The sequence below is a fragment of the Mobula hypostoma genome, chromosome 9 (genome assembly GCF_963921235.1).
Source record: "Mobula hypostoma chromosome 9, sMobHyp1.1, whole genome shotgun sequence".
Lineage (NCBI taxonomy): Eukaryota > Metazoa > Chordata > Chondrichthyes > Myliobatiformes > Myliobatidae > Mobula > Mobula hypostoma.
The window spans coordinates 87467939-87484975 of NC_086105.1; the positions used below are offsets into that span (position 1 = coordinate 87467939).

The following is a 17037-nucleotide window of genomic DNA, read 5'->3' on the forward strand; positions in this document are numbered from 1 at the left end:
CTTCTCCTCAGCCAGTCTTTCCTGCGGGGTCCCACAAGATTCCATCCTAAGTCCCATTCTTTTCTCTCTCTCTCTCTCTCTCTCTCTCTCTCTCTCTCTCTCTCTATATATATATATATATATGCTTCCCCTCGGCCAAATCATTCAAAAATATGACATTTCTTTCCACTGTTATGCTGACGACACACAGCTTTATCTCCCCGTGAAACCAAACGACCAGTCAAATCTAGCCAGCCTCATGAACTGCCTTGAGGACTTAAAGTGTAGATGGCACAAAACTTCCTACAGCTGAATGAAGGCAAGTCTGAAGTTGTCCTATTTGGCCCCCTTGACTCCATCAAAGTGATTACCAACAGTCTTGGTAACTTGTCCACCCTTGTCAAACCCCATGTTAAATCCCTTGGTGTGATATTTGATTCCACCTTTAAGTTTGACAAGCAAGTTAATGCAGTAGTAAAAGCCAGTTTTTTTCCAGCTTCGTACTATTGCCAAAATCAAGCAGTTTCTCTCTTTCAAAGATCTCAAGAAAGTCATCTACGCCCTTATTTCCTCCCACTTGGACTACTCCAATTCCCTGTGTACTGCGATTAGTCAGTCGTCCCTGTCCCGTCTGCAACTGGTCCAGAACGCAGCAGCCAGGATCCTGACAGGTGCCGGAAGAGGGACCATATTACTCCTATAATGGCCTCCCTCCACTGGCTGCCATTGTGGTTCAGAATTGATTTTAAGGTTCTCCTGTTTGTTTATAAAGCCCTAAATGGGCTGGTACCCCCTTATATCACAGACCTTCTAACCCCTTATTCTACTTCCAGGTCCCTCAGGTCGGCTGACTTGGGTTTCCTGGCTGTCCTGCGATCTAAACTTAAGCTCAGGGGAGACCGTGCCTTTGCTATTGTAGCCCCTAGACTGTGGAACAGCATTCTCCTCCCTATCAGATCTGCCCCCTCCATCAACTCTTTTAAATCCAGGCTCAAATCTTACTTTTATTCACTAGCGTTTGAATTCTCCTGATGTGGCTGATTTTTGGCTTGTGCCTAGGCCCTTGTGTTGTTTCTTTTGTGCCTATAAGCTGTTTGCCTTGTTGGTTATGTCTGTGTTTCTTGTATTTGTGATTTCAGCTGTCTGCTCTGATCTGTACAGCACTTTAGTCAACGTGGGTTGTTTTTTAAATGTGCTATATAAGTAAATTTGACTTGACTTAAGCTACTTCATTTACTATAATTTATGGAGGAAAAGCTAGAAAGTGGAATTAATCTGGACAGTTGTGTTTGTCAAATGTAGACTTGATAAAGTTAAATGTTCTTTGAATCTATGAAAGGAAATTTATAAATACTTTGTTGGAATTAGTATTAATAGCTTTTTTAATGTCTCCTGAACTGTGCATGATTCATAGTTATGTTTTATTTTGCTGTACAAACTCATAAAATGTTAATCTGTATAATGTTACTAAGGGGCATGTTTATACATAACTTCCTGTGTATTTAACATATAACTAAATGCATCATTATGAAGATTGTATTTGTGGGGAAGATTGAAGATGCTAAGACAATTAATTGAGCAACTGATCGATGTTGATTGTCTTTCTGCATTGTTGTAAGTGACAAGTCACACTGTTGTTACTTCAGCAAACTGATCTTGCCATATTCCTCTGAAGCGGAGTTCAGAACAGTGAAAAGTCCCAGTAAGTCATTGTTGCTTGTATGTAAATCAAATAAAATAGCCTGTAACTAATACTTTAAACTAGATAATGGTAAGGGAGGCTATAATAGCCATTACAGAAGCACTATTGGAAAATGAATATGATGTACCAAGATAATTAACTTGTAGGAGAAATGGGCAAATGGAAGAAGAGTGGTAGTGCTGATTTTTTTAAAAAAGGGAATAGTGAGGAAGATTCACCAGGTTCATTACTGGGGGTGGGGGATGATTGTCCTGTGGCAAGAGAGAGTGCTGCCACATTAAAGAGTGTCTCCGTACCGGGATATTTTGCTGCTTTGGTGTACTTGGAGCCGGAGCCCTCAGTCTCACGTTCAGAAAGTGGTCATTCATGATCTTGATGAAAAGCTATCTCTTCACCTTGAAGGTAGTAAATTGTTGGAATTCACTATATCAGAAGCTCAGTTACTGGGTGTATTCAGGGTGGAGATCAGTACATTTTTGGATATCAAGTGTATGAGATTAATATAGAAAAGTGGCACTGAGGTAAGAGATCAGTCATGTTGGAGCAGTTCAAGTGGTTAAATGGTATTCTTCTGTTTCTAAAATTAGACTACAAAGCTAGACTAATGCCTGGGATGAGCAAGTTGTCATTGAAAGGTTAGATGGGTCAGGCTTATATGCATTGGAGTTTAGATGAGTGAGAGGCAGTATAAGAACCCTGATGTTTTGACTGGCTGAATGTAAGCTCATGAACACTGCCTTGTTATTCCTTTTTTGTGCAATTTATATATTTTTGTCATTGGTAATAATATGTTTTTGTACTGTGTTGCTCCTGCAAAACAAACTTCACATCATAGAATTTAGTGATATCAAACCTGTTTCTGATCAGGGGTCACTGCTGAAAAATACAGTGTCACCAACTTAGGGGAGAGCTGAGGTGGATTTGTCTTTTGAAGCTCTGGGCCACTTCATCGAACAATGACAGAAACGGAGGGTTTAAATATTCTTAAGGCAGAAGTAGGTTGATCCTTGATAAGAAGTGAGGGGGGGTGGAAGTTAACTGCTAACTGTTTCTTACAAGTTTGCAGCAGACTTTGTTCATAAGAAAAAAAATTTGTCTTTTTTTTGTAGAACGGAAGAAATTTTATGAGAACGTAAGCATTTCACAAGGGGAAGGTAAGATATTTGTAAATCAAGATAATTTTCTAAAAATTTTAATAGTTTTATTCTCTTTGGTTCATCAACTCCATAGAAGCTGACTATTTTCAAAAAGAGAACACAGGCGACAACTGTTCAGTGGAAGTATTTTCACTGGGCCCCTATACTGACATGCTCAACAGTCATTATTGACCTGAAATTTAGCTGGACCATTGACTGGAAGATCAAAACTGGGTTTCATTTTGGTGACTTATTTCCTAACTCCTTAAAAACTTTCCACTATCTCCAAGTGTAAGTCAAGGGTATGATCCATTTTGTTTCTGACACAGATGCTACCTGATCTATGCTTTTGAAGTATTTTCTGGGTTTTTTTTTTGCGTAATCCAGTTATTGCGTATATGCAGCTCTGACGACATTGAAAAAGTCCAACCTTAAGCATCAAGCAACCCAGTTGATTGGTACTCAGAATTTCTACTCTTTCCACTTTTGATGGACCGTAACTACCATCTGTGCATTGGTCAAAACTTACTGCTGTAAAATGTAATGGTTTCTTCAATAAAAACACCATCAAACACATCAAGAGGATAATAGGTAACAGCTACCTGAGAATTATACAACCTGCCGTGGAAATTCCCCTTTAATTTGCACGCTGTTCTAAATCTGTTTGTTTTGTTTTCAATCTTGAAACTTCAGCAATATTAGAAATGTAATAAACTGTGAGAAATCTTGAAGTTGTGAAAGCTCTCTGAAAATGCAGCTTCTGTTGTGGTAGGTGCTGATAGATATTAGGTCTTTTGTGAACATTTCTAATGTAAGATTTCTATAACTTTGCTCCAACTTTAAGGATTGTGGAAACATTTCTGCTCTGTGATGTAGATCCAGACAGAGAGTCTATTTCGGAGGAGAAGTTTTAACTGAAGGCTTTGGTCATACTTGATGCTTTGTAAATGTAAACTGCTACAAAACTGAATGGATTTATATACTTGACCGAATGGAAACATGGGAAGATGTTGGAGTCAGTTGTTAAGGACAAGGTGATGGAGTACAGGGAAAATCCTGCCTGACGAACCTGTTGGAATTCTTTGAGGAGATTACAAGTAGGACAGATAAAGGGGACGCAGTGGATGTTGTATATTTGGACTTTCAGAAGGCCTTTGACAAGATGCCACACGTGAGGTTGCTTACCAGGTTAAGGGCCCCTGATATTACAGGAAAATTACTAACATGACTACAGCATTGGCTGATTGGTAGGAGTGGGAATAAAAGTATCCTTTACTGGTTGGCTGCCAGTGACTTGTGGTGTTCCATAGGGGTCATTGTTGGGACCACTTCTTTTTATGCTGTATATAAATGATTTAGATGATGTAATAGGTGGCTTTGTTGTCATGTTTGCAGATGATACGAAGATTGGTGGAGGGGCAGGTAGTGTTGAGGAAACAGGTAGGATGTAGAAGGACTTGGACAGATTAGGAGAATGGGTAAGAAAGTGGCAAATGAAATAGAATGTTGGAAAATGCAAGGTCATGCACTTTGGTGGTAGAACTAAATGTGCAGACTATTTTCTAAATGAGAAAATCCAGGAATCTGAGATGCAGAGGGACGTGGGAGTCCTTGTGCAGAACACCCTGAAGGTTAACTTGCAGGTTGAATTGGTGGTGAGGAAGGCAAATGCCATGTTAGCATTCATTTCAAGAGGTCTAGAATGCAAGAGCAAGCATGTGATGCTGAGGCTTTATAAGGCACTGGTGAGGCCTCACCTTGAGTATTGTGAACAATTTTGGGCTCCTCATCTTAGAAAGCATGTGCTGGCATTGGAGAGGACCCAGAAGTGGTTCACAAGGATGATTCCAGGAATGAAAGGGTTATCATATGAGGAATGTTTGATAGCTCTGGGTCTGTACTCACTGGACTTCAGAAGGATGGCGGGGGGGATCTCATTGAAACCTTTCGAATGTTGAAAGGCCTAGACAGACTAGATGTGGAAAGGTTGTTTCCCATGGTGAGAGAGTCTAAGACAAGAGGGCATAGCCTCAGCCTCAGGATAGAGGGGCACCCTTTCAAAACAGAGATGCAGAGAACTTTCTTTGGCCAAATTGTGGTGAATTTGTGGAATTTGTTGCCACATACAGCTGTGGAGGCCAGTTCATTGGGTGTATTTAAGGCAGAGGTTCTTGTTTGGACATGGCAACAAAGGTTGCAGGGAGAAGGCCAGGAACTGAGGTGGAGGAGGAGATAGGAAAAAAGGATCAACCATGATGAAATGGCAGAACAGACTCAATGAGCAAGATGGCCTAATTCTGCTCCTATGTCTTATGGTCTTATTTGTATTTCTAGTCTTCTAAAATAGTTCATGTTCATTGTACAGCAGTTATATTATTAAAATAAATGCAAACTGTTTTAATGTTTGGTCAATTTAAACATAATCTGTGCCAACAAATAAAATAATTTGGAAAATAATTTTGTATATGATTGTATGGAATTTGTGCTGCCCTTGTTGCGGTTTGTGTATTTATTAATTTGTTAAAGTGCATGTCTCATGGATTGGCAATGCCAATATGAAATTCTTGTGCTGACCAGACTCTCTTCAAGCAGCATTGAAAGTTCTTGGTTAAAGTGTAAACTGTCCCATTGCTTGAAGGCCACTATTTGTAAGGCCTTTTTTTTCTCTGCATGTCACAGGAGGTACATTTGAGATAAATCTTGACCGCAGGAAGCTGAAGACTCCTCAGGGCAAGTTGTTCACGGTTCCCAGTGAATCTCTGGCGATCGCTGTTGCCACAGAATGGCAGTCCCAAGGAGATGTACTGCAGTTCTTCACCATGCATCTGGTAGGCTCTACTTTTTAATGATGTTGATATCAACCAGAGCTTATAAAATTCTTAAAGTTAGCATTGTGGGCAAGTGAAATTGAAATCAAATCAGAAAGTGCTGCCTCTGCAGAGCATTAATGTTTTTTTTTCTTTTTATTTTTATTTGGATAAGGAATTCACAATTATCATGTACTTTTTTCACACATATAACCTTTTCCATTTTTTTATATGTATAAAACTACAATTATTTATACATTCTTAAGTACACATTGAGATGATATAAAAGCAAAATAAACATTTAAATAGATAATTATGTACTGTGGTAAATCGAACCTATTAGGCTAAGTAATGAAATTAGTTGTTAAGAAAAATAGTAATAATAGTTTCCATACAACCCTTCTGGACCATTTCCACTGGTCCAAAATGTTGCATACAAGCCTATATACCAACCATTGTAGGTGTTTATATCCCAATTTGTTCGTGCTTGTTCCTGCCCGCAGACATAATTATCCAATCCCTATGTACTTATTTACTTAATTTTTTCATTTTTTTTTATCCCTTTCCCAAATCTTTCCCTTTACTTGTGTTAATTCTCTATTTTCCAAAAAAAAAACAAACATTTAGACTAGGGGTGCTTACATTAGCAATATTACTGTGTTGATGAGAAGAGCACTATAAATCATTAGGAGAGTCATCTAAAGTCTGCTCGCATTGGGGTTATATATTCAATCCATTTATTCCAGATTTGATAAAATGCTTCTTTTTGAGTTCTCAGGGAGTAAGTCAACTTTTCCATTTTAAATATTTCCAAGATAATTTCGTACCAATCTTCTAATGTAGGTGGTATTGGATTTAGCCATTTTCTAGTGATTGATTTCTTACTTGCCGCTAAGAGGGCCTGCAGCAACTTTATATCTTCCTTCTGTTCAAGGAACAATACATGCCCCAAATAGAGCGTCTCAAAGTTCAGAGGTATCTGGGACCTAAGTACCTTAACTAATGTTCTATGAATACCTTCCCAAAATAGACTTAATTTAGGGCAATCCCAGAAAATATGAAAATGATTTGCCTCCTTGGAGCCGCACCTTCTCCAACACATCACATTTGTATCTTTATATTTTTCCTGATATGGGGTCTTGAAGTATCTTATAATGTTTTTCCAACAATGTTCTCTCCAAGTCAGAGAATTAGTCGAGGACCATTGAAAGCTGCAGATTTTCCCCCAAGCCTCCTCTGAAAGTACCAACCCCGCTTCTTTCTCCCACTTCTCTTTAATATACAGTGTATTTACATTTTTAGCATGGGAGAGTGCATTATATAGGCGAGAAACTGATTTACTAGGTATTGAACTGCAAGCCGAATTCAGAATCTTGAAAAATTCTAATTCTACTGTTGATAGATCTGTATATCTACAACTCTGGTTAACATAGTTTCGTATTTGAAGGTACCTAAAAAAGTCATTATGTTCTAGGCCATGTTTGTCCTGCAGGATTTGGAAACTTTGTAATACTCTTTTATCTATAAATGAGAGGTAGGTTGTAAGACCTTTCTTTATCCATAGCTCAAATCTTTTATCTCCTCTGTTGGGAAGGAATTCGGTATCATATGCACACCATCTAAAGAGTTTTAGCATGTTATTAATTCCACATGAATTAACCACCTTCTGCCATACTTTTAATGTAAGATTTATCCAAGCATTATTAAATTTTTCCAACTGGGCCATCAATCCTTTGTCAGCTATTGAGGCCTGAAGAGGAAAACTGTCAACTAATCCAAATTCTATTTCCTTCCATCTAGCCTTATATTCCCTATTACACCAATATAACAGAGGGGTTATCTGTGAGGCATAAAAATAATTTCTCAGGCAAGGAAGAACCATACCTCCTCCTTCCTTCCCTAACTGTAAGGTGTTATATCGAATTCTAGGTTTCCTTCCTTGCCAAATGAAGCAGGAAATCCACTTGTCCCATTCCCTGAATTGATTATCATCCACCTCCACTGGTAAAGTACGGAAAAGATATAATAACCGAGGAAGAATATTCATTTTTATAGTATTTATCCTTGAATTTAAACTTAAAAAGGGGATAAGATTCCATCTATGCATATCTGCTTTTATCTCTGAGATTAATGGCCCATAATTTACCTGTGACAGTGTTGAAAGATCCTTCGGCAGGGTTATTCCTAAATATTTTAATGATTTAGCTTCCCACTTAAGATCGTATGTATCCTGCAATTTTTTGGATGGTGTATAATTTAGAGACATAACCTGTGTTTTCTTTACATTTATTTTATAACCTGATATTTTCCCAAAGTCATCCAACAGTGTAAACAATCCTATAAATGATTTTTCTGGTTCACTCAGATAGACCAAAACATCATCTGCGAATAACGCCACTTTCTGTTCAATCCCTGCCACCTTGATACCTTTTACGATTTCGCTCTGTCTTATTAGTTGGGCAAGTGGTTCAATATATAGCGCAAAAAGGAGAGGAGAAATTGGGCATCCCTGTCTAGTGCCTCTCTCTAAAATGAAGGAGTCAGAGAGGTCCCCATTTATCTTAATTCGGGCTGTAGGGCTGTCATATAGAGTCTGAATTACTTTAATAAACCTTTCTTGAAAGCCGAATCTTCCTAACACTCTGTATAGGAATGCCCAACTAACCGAATCAAAAGCTTTCTCAGCGTCCAATCCTACTACCATTGTCTCTGTCTCGTTCTTATTAACCTGTTCTAATATGTGCAGAGTTCTCCTTATGTTGTAAACAACAGGAATTCTGCAGATGCTGGAAATTCAAGCAACATACATCAAAGTTGCTGGTGAACGCAGCAGGCCAAGCAGCATCTATAGGAAGAGGCGCAGTCGACGTTTCAGGCCGAGACCCTTCGTCAGGACTAACTGAAGGAAGTGTGAGTAAGGGATTTGAAAGCTGGAGGGGGAGGGGGAGATGCAAAATGATAGGAGAAGACAGGAGGGGGAGGGATAGAGCCGAGAGCTGGACAGGTGATAGGCAAAAGGGGATACGAGAGGATCATGGGACAGGAGGCCTAGGGAGAAAGACGGGGGGGGGTGACCCAGAGGATGGGCAAGAGGTATATTCAGAGGGACAGAGGGAGAAAAAGGAGAGTGAGAGAAAGAATATGTGCATAAAAAGGAGTAACAGCTGGGGTACGAGGGGGAGGTGGGGCCTAGCGGAAGTTAGAGAAGTCAATGTTCATGCCATCAGGTTGGAGGCTACCCAGACGGAATATAAGGTGTTGTTCCTCCAACCTGAGTGTGGCTTCATCTTTACAGTAGAGGAGGCCGTGGATAGACATGTCAGAATGGGAATGGGATGTGGAATTAAAATGTGTGGCCACTGGGAGATCCTGCTTTCTCTGGCGGACAGAGCGTAGATGTTCAGCAAAGCGGTCTCCCAGTCTGCGTCGGGTCTCACCAATATATAAAAGGCCACATCGGGAGCACTGGACGCAGTATATCACCCCAGTCGACTCACAGGTGAAGTGATGCCTCACCTGGAAGGACTGTTTGGGGCCCTGAATGGTGGTAAGGGAGGAAGTGTAAGGGCATGTGTAGCACTTGTTCCGCTTACACGGATAAGTGCCAGGAGGGAGATCAGTGGGGAGGGATGGGGGGGGACGAATGGACAAGGGAGTTGTGTAGGGAGCGATCCCTGCGGAATGCAGAGAGAGGGGGGGAGGGAAAGATGTGCTTAGTGGTGGGATCCCGTTGGAGGTGGCGGAAGTTACGGAGAATAATATGTTGGACCCGGAGGCTGGTGGGGTGGTAGGTGAGGACCAGGGGAACCCTATTCCTAGTGGGGTGGTGGGAGGATGGAGTGAGAGCAGATGTACGTGAAATGGAGGAGATGCGTTTAAGAGCAGAGTTGATAGTGGAGGAAGGGAAGCCCCTTTCTTTAAAAAATGAAGACATCTCCCTCGTCCTAGAATGAAAAGCCTCATCCTGAGAGCAGATGCGGCGGAGACGGAGGAATTGCGAGAAGAGAATGGCGTTTTTGCAAGAGACAGGGTGAGAAGAGGAATAGTCCAGATAGCTGTGAGAGTCAGTAGGCGATCTCCCTCCTGGCACTTATCCGTGTAAGCGGAACAAGTGCTACACATGCCCTTACACTTCCTCCCTTACCACCATTCAGGGCCCCAAACAGTCCTTCCGGGTGAGGCATCACTTCACCTGTGAGTCGACTGGGGTGATATACTGCGTCCAGTGCTCCCGATGTGGCCTTTTATATATTGGTGAGACCCGACGCAGACTGGGAGACCGCTTTGCTGAACATCTACGCTCTGTCCGCCAGAGAAAGCAGGATCTCCCAGTGGCCACACATTTTAATTCCACATCCCATTCCCATTCTGACATGTCTATCCACGGCCTCCTCTACTGTAAAGATGAAGCCACACTTAGGTTGGAGGAACAACACCTTATATTCCGTCTGGGTAGCCTCCAACCTGATGGCATGAACATTGACTTCTCTAACTTCTGCTAGGCCCCACCTCCCCCTTGTACCCCAGCTGTTACTCCTTTTTATGCACACATTCTTTCTCTCACTCTCCTTTTTCTCCCTCTGAATATACCTCTTGCCCATCCTCTGGGTCACCCCCCCCCCGTCTTTCTCCCTAGGCCTCCTGTCCCATGATCCTCTCGTATCCCCTTTTGCCTATCACCTGTGCAGCTCTCGGCTCTATCCCTCCCCCTCCTGTCTTCTCCTATCATTTTGCATCTCCCCCTCCCCCTCCAGCTTTCAAATCCCTTACTCACTCTTCCTTCAGTTAGTCCTGACGAAGGGTCTCGGCCTGAAACGTCGACTGCGCCTCTTCCTATAGATGCTGCTTGGCCTGCTGCGTTCACCAGCAACTTTGATGTATCTCCTTATGTTGTCCTGTGTTTGTCTTTGTTGAATAAATCCAGTCTGGTCTAAATGGATTAGGCCAGGTAAAAGCTTTTCCAATCTGCGCGCTAATATAGATGTAAATAGTTTGTAATCTAAATTAAGAACACTAATTGGCCGATAATTGCCACATTCTAGTTTATCTTTACCCTCTTTAGGAATAACTGAAATAATCGCTTCTCTCCAGGAAGGTGGAGTTTCTCCTCTCTGCAAGATCCAATTAAAGGTGTTAAGTAGTAATGGGGCTAACTGTGTCTTCAGGGACTTGTACCACTCTGAGGTAAACCCATCAGAACCCGGGGACTTTCCAGCCTTTAACCTAGAGATGGCCATGTTCAGTTCTTTGACAGTTACTGGTTCTAATAAACTTTCATTTTGTAAATCTGTAAGTTTAGGTAGATCTAAAAAATTCAATACACTGTCTATATAGGGCTCATTGGGGGCCCGGGGTTGGGAGTACAGCTCTCGATAATATGTTTCAAAACTCTCTTGAATTTTCCCTATTGTACTCTCCACAAGCTTTGTCTTTGGATTCTTCATTTTATGAATTGTATTGTCTGCTTGTTGTTTTCGTAATTTATATGCTAATAATCTAGCTGATTTACCTCCTACTTCATAATCCTTTTGTCTCAGGTAAAGAAAATTTCTTTGAGTTTCCAACGTATAAATATCATCAATTTCACTTTGCAATTTCCTAATTTCCTGTTTTCGATTTGAATTACTTTTGTTGCTATCTACAACTTGAAGTTGTTTTAATTTTCCTTGAAGGTCTGCTAATTTTTGTGCATTGATTTTTTTCATGTGAGTAGTAATGGAAATAATTTTCCCTCTCAGTACAGCTTTCAATGTATCCCATAAAATCACTGGTGATGTTTCTCCCGTGTCATTAAGGTCTAGATATTCTTTGATTTCTCCCCTTAATCTCTCCATTACTTTCGGGTTATTGAGTATATGTGAGTTTAGCCTCCATAGTGTTTTCCTCATTTTCCTTTCCAGGATTAGAGACATAGAGACTGGGCTATGATCCGACAGATCGATTGTTGCAATATTACAGTTTTTTATCCTGAGTCTATCTGTATTAAAGATAAAGAAATAGTCTATCCTTGAATAGGCTGAATGAGGGAAAGAGTAATATGTATAATCTTTACTAGTAGGGTGTAATTCCCTCCAGACATCTATAATTCCCAACTCCTCCATCAATGAATTCACTTTCCGAGTCAGAGGTTTATTCTAACTATTCTTGAAGAATCTAATATAGGATTTAATCTAATATTAAAATCCCCTCCACAAATTACTACCCCTCGAGAACTGACCATTAGGTCAAAAATGTGTCTATAAAATGACCATTCACTACCTGGAGGAGCATAAACATTCAGCAATGTTATTTCTGTACCTTCTGTTCTTCCTGTGATTTTTACAAACCGTCCTTCTTTGTCTCTAGTCTCTGAAATATGTTCATAATTAAGAGTACTTGATATTAAAGTAGCTACCCCTCTTTTGTGACTCAATTTATATGATGAATAAAATACATGCTTAAAGCCCATTCTTTTTAATTTTCCATGTTCAGATTGGCTCATATGTGTTTCCTGGAGGAAAGCTATTTGTGCCCTCTCTTTTTTCAATTTAGACATAATCTTATTTCTTTTAATTGGATTCAAAACCCCATTAACATTATAGGAAATTATTTTTACCAATTCAGTTTGCATTTTTCTCTAGTAGAAAAAAAGCACTCTCCTTTTCTAACCAAACAGTAAGCAATCCCTTCTCAACAGTAAACCAAGACATATAACCACACCCTAGACATTTCTGAACGTATAACATTTGAAAATTTTCCCCGACTTCCCACAGTGAGGCCTGAGCACCGACCCGCCTCAGTTCAGAGGGATAACCTCTATCTTCACCCTGTGTTAGAGGGCCCTCAGCAGTTTGAATAATCATAGAGAATTTTCTCCTATTTATGTCTCGACCATATTGCTATCATTCAAGTTATTCCGCCTAGTTTATTTTCAGTTACCAGTTTTCATTTTACTTTTAAGTCCGATTTACTCTTTTCAGTCATTTCTCTTAATTAATCTGTATTCTCTGTACATTCGCGTCTGAATATTTGCAGCTTTTCCTTGTAGTTTGACACTCTGGTTCGAGTGGAGCGTCCTCGCCCCACTAACTGCCACGACTTCTGCCGAATCCTCTCCAGTAGCGACTCCGGTTGGGTGATAACTTTAATAGGTAGTCCCCGGTCCGCCAGGTCCAACGTTGCCTCCTCCACCGTAGCGTAAGTTTTTGTCCCTTCGTCGTAAAAGACTCTCAGCCGAGCTGGATACAGGGTCTGGAATCTGATGTTGTTTTCCTTCAGGACTCTCCGTGTTTCCGTATATTCCTTCCGTCTGGCAAGAATCCCCGGTGCGTAGTCGTGGTCTAAACTGATTTTGCAGTTGTTCCACATGAAACCTTTCTTTTGCCATGCTCTTTTAAGCACCTCTTCCTTCGTTCTGTAACTGAGAAATCTGATCAGAATCGATCTGGGCTGGGCGCCTGCCGGAGGCACCACAGCCTCCGGCAGGCGCCCAGCCCAGATCGATTCTGATCAGCCTTTTCTATCTGTAGGTCTTTTGCGGCCGGTATATCAAGGTTCTCTCTAAGCAGCTTCTCCACGAAGGGAATCATCAATCCGGGTTTTCCTTCAGGAACTCCGTAGATCCTCACATTTTCCCTTCTCGAGCGGCCTTCTTGATCTATTAGTTTCCACTGGAGCTGGTCTTGTAGCTTCAGCATTTCTGCTATCACTTCCTCTGCGTTTTGTAGCTTCTCTTCAATTCCAACAATCCTCGCTTCGGCTTCATCTATCCGCGAGCTAGTTTTTACTATTTCTCCTTTAATATCTTCCAGCTGTTTGCTGTTATCTTGTCGGAACTCGCGAATCTCTCCGAGAATCAAAGACAGAGTCACCGATTCCCCCTCATTATCTCCGTCCTGGCTTGCCGTGGGGGAGCTAGGCCCGTCGCCTTGCTGCATCTCTTTATGTTTATTAGCCTTCGAAGCGGACTTTTTATTCTTGTTCTTAGACATCATCCTTGCCCCTTTTATTAATATAGTTATGCAATATTAAGTATTTGTCTAAATTCGATTTTGGGGCAGTTTACCTTCTTTTTTGTCAAGAGACCTTTTCCTTACGCCGCCATTCCCTTGATGACCCAGAAGTCCCCCAGAGCATTAATGTTTCAGGTTTGTGTCTTAAATTAGATTTTCAGGAAAATAAAGTTTGACATGTCATAGGTTTTTAAGCAAATGTAGTAGTCAGGAAAATGGAGGGAGGTAGGCAAAAAACAGAATTGTAAGGACTTGGATAGCGTTGAAGGTGATGATTAAACAACAAAGAATGATGGTGCAGGATTTGTGAAAAGATTAATTATTGTTTTCTGAACAGATGTTGAGGAAAAATTGTATTGATATGTTTTGGTCATTAATATAGGATATTTCTAGTATGCGTTTATATCTTTGAGAATTTGAGTGTCTCAGAAAATTTATGTACGACATTTTATTAAAAAATAAAAGTATATGTTAAAATTATCCTCTTTGCCATCCTTGGAGCCTGACTGGTGCCTGCCTGACAGAAAATCTGCACCATAGAAATTGCCCTCTGAGCAGGAGAAATATTCTTTGAGAATTTAGACAATTCTGAATCACGTAAGAGTTCTGAGAATTGTAGGTAACCCCAAGTTTCCCTAAGTCAGAAACGCTGGCTGCGATCACAGAAATTTCACTGAAATTTCATTTGTAAGGCCAGTGATGTTGTGCGGATGGAACTGGATTCTCTGAAGGTGGTGTCTGAAAAGAGGATGCTGTCCAAGTTGCATGCCATCTTGGACAATGTCTCCCATCCACTACATAATGTACTGGTTGGGCACAGGAGTACATTCAGCCAGAGACTCATTCCACCGAGATGCAACACAGAGCGTCATAGGAAGTCATTCCTGCCTGTGGCCATCAAACTTTACAACTCCTCCCTTGGAGGGTCAGACACCCTGAGTCAATAGGCTGGTCCTGGACTTATTTCCTGGCATAATTTACATATTACTATTTAATTATTTATGGTTTTATTACAATTTAATTATTTATGGTGCAACTGTAACGAAAACCAATTTCCCCTGGGATCAATAAAGACCATGAGACAAAGGAGCAGAACTCGGCCATTCGGCCCATCGAGTCTGCTCCACCATTTTATCATGAGCTGATTCATTCTTCCATTTAGTCCCACTCCCCCGCCTTCAACCTTTGATGTCCTGGCTACTCAGATACCTATCAATCTCTGCCTTAAATACACCCAATGACTTGGCCTCCACTGCTGCCCGTGGCAATAAATTCCATAGATTCACCACCCTCTGACTAGAAAAATTTCTTCGCATTTCTGTTCTGAATGGGCGCCCTTCAATCCTTAAGTCATGCCCTCTCGTACTAGACTCCCCCATCATGGGAAACAACTTTGCCACATCCACTCTGTTCATGCCTTTCAACATTTGAAATGTTTCTATGAGGTCTCCCCTCATTCTTCTAAACTCCAAGGAATACAGTCCAAGAGCGGACAAACGTTCCTCATATGTTAACCCTCTCATTCCCAGAATCATTCTAGTGAATCTTCTCTGTACCCTCTCCAACGTCAGCACATCCTTTCTTAAATAAGGAGACCAAAACTGCCCACAATACTCCAAATGAGGTCTCACCAGCGCCTTATAGAGCCACAAAGTCATAAAGTTTGACTATGACTATGTTGGATTTATTACCTATAGGTTAATTACAGATTGTAGTTGATTTTAGGTGCTGGTTAGATATAGTTAATTAGTATAAATCTGATCTATGATTCAAGATATGCCAGACCATGAAAGTTGCTGGAGCAGAGAGTTTTAACCTGCGTATCAATCTAAAAATCACTTGGAGAGGGAAAAAAAGATGAATTTGAAATGCATGACTCAGTCAAACTGTTGAAATGGGCAGGAAGCAAGTAGTTAATATATTGGGCATTTAGGAAAATGCCCGTTGGGAACAGCGGTAGGCCACAGCCCTCAGGTTCCTTTCATGATTTAACAAACTCACCGCTAATCTGATTGTAACCTCAGTTCTTTAGTCCTGTTTACCTGTGGAAACATTTTGCTCCCGTGCTTATCAAGTATGTATGAGGAGTGATTGATAAGTTTGTGGCCTAAGGTAGGAGGGGTCAATTTTTGAAAACCTAGCATATTTATTTTTCAACATAGTCCCCTCCTACATTTACACACTTAGTCCAACAGTCGTGGAGCATACAGATCTTGCACCTCCAGAAAGTGTCCGCAGCAGGGGTGATTGATAAGTTCATGGCCTGAGGTAGAAGGAGATGAGTTATACAGCTCTCGTTACATGCACATACAGTTCAACTCTTTGAGTGATTATGCACTAAGTTTGAAGTTGGACAATTCTGATTTGATGGAGATGGACGTGAAAGCACAGAGGAACATCTGGAAAAATTTCTGAAGCGCTCGTTCGCTGCTGTCGTTACTGCGCGGTCGGGAATCTTTCGGAGGGAAGGCCTCAAAATCCTCGGCTTTACCTGCTGTTGGCGACTGAGAAGGAGGTGGAATCTTTCGGATAGAGATGGCGCTCAGTACTCGGTGTCGGAGAGCTGATCAGAGCTCGAAGTTTTTGGATGACTCAGAGTCGGACTGTGGTCAGGTATGGCAGGGAGAGTTTTTCTTCCTTCTCCCGTCTGCATGAGATGTGGGACATTTGAGAGACTTTGAACTTTTACTGTGCTCATGGACTTCTTCGTCAAGTTATGGTATTGTTGCACTGTTGTAACTATATGTTGTAATTATGTGGTTTTGTTAGTTTTTTCAGTTATGGTCTGTCCTGTGTTTTGTGATATCACACCGGAGGAAATATTGTATCATTTCTTAATGCATGCATTACTAAATGACAATAAAAGAGGACTGTGTGTCTTCATAATCTTTTAACTTTCTCTTTTAAAAGACAGAGATATATACGAGGGATGTTTGATAAGTTTGTGGCCTAAGGTAGAAGGAGATGAGTTATTAACTTCAACCTTTCTGCATAATCACTCAAACAGTTGACCTGCATGTGCATATAACGAGAGCTGTATAACTCATCTCCTTCTACCTTAGGCCACAAACTTATCAATCACCCATCTGTGGACACTTTCTGGAGGTCCAAGATCTGTATGCTCCACGACTGCTGGACTAAGTGTGTAAATGTAGGAGGAGACTATGTTGAAAAATAAATGTGCTAGGTTTTCTAAAATTGACTTCTACCTTAGGCCACGAACTTATCAAACACCCCTCATATATATCTCTGTCTTTTAAAAGAGAAAGTTAAAAGAATTTGATTCTGTTGCTCTTTAAGAAAGAGAGTACCAAAGACACTTGACCTTACAAGAGAAAAGGTTGCCTCTTCTGTCTTAAATGGACAGCTAATAATTTTTAAACAGTGACCTCCTTAATTCCAGTTTGTTCCATGTGAGAAAA

General features: G+C 40.8%; 1 protein-coding gene across 1 annotated transcript in view; it reads left to right on the forward strand.

Annotated features, from left to right (window-relative positions):
- Nucleotides 1-17037, forward strand: part of atpaf2 (ATP synthase mitochondrial F1 complex assembly factor 2) — a 55120-nt gene that overhangs the window by 995 nt on the left and 37088 nt on the right. The window contains exons 2-3 of the mRNA XM_063057361.1: nt 2791-2835; nt 5497-5645. Of these exons, the coding sequence (XP_062913431.1) occupies nt 2791-2835; nt 5497-5645 (194 nt within the window). The remainder of the gene's footprint in view (nt 1-2790; nt 2836-5496; nt 5646-17037) is intronic.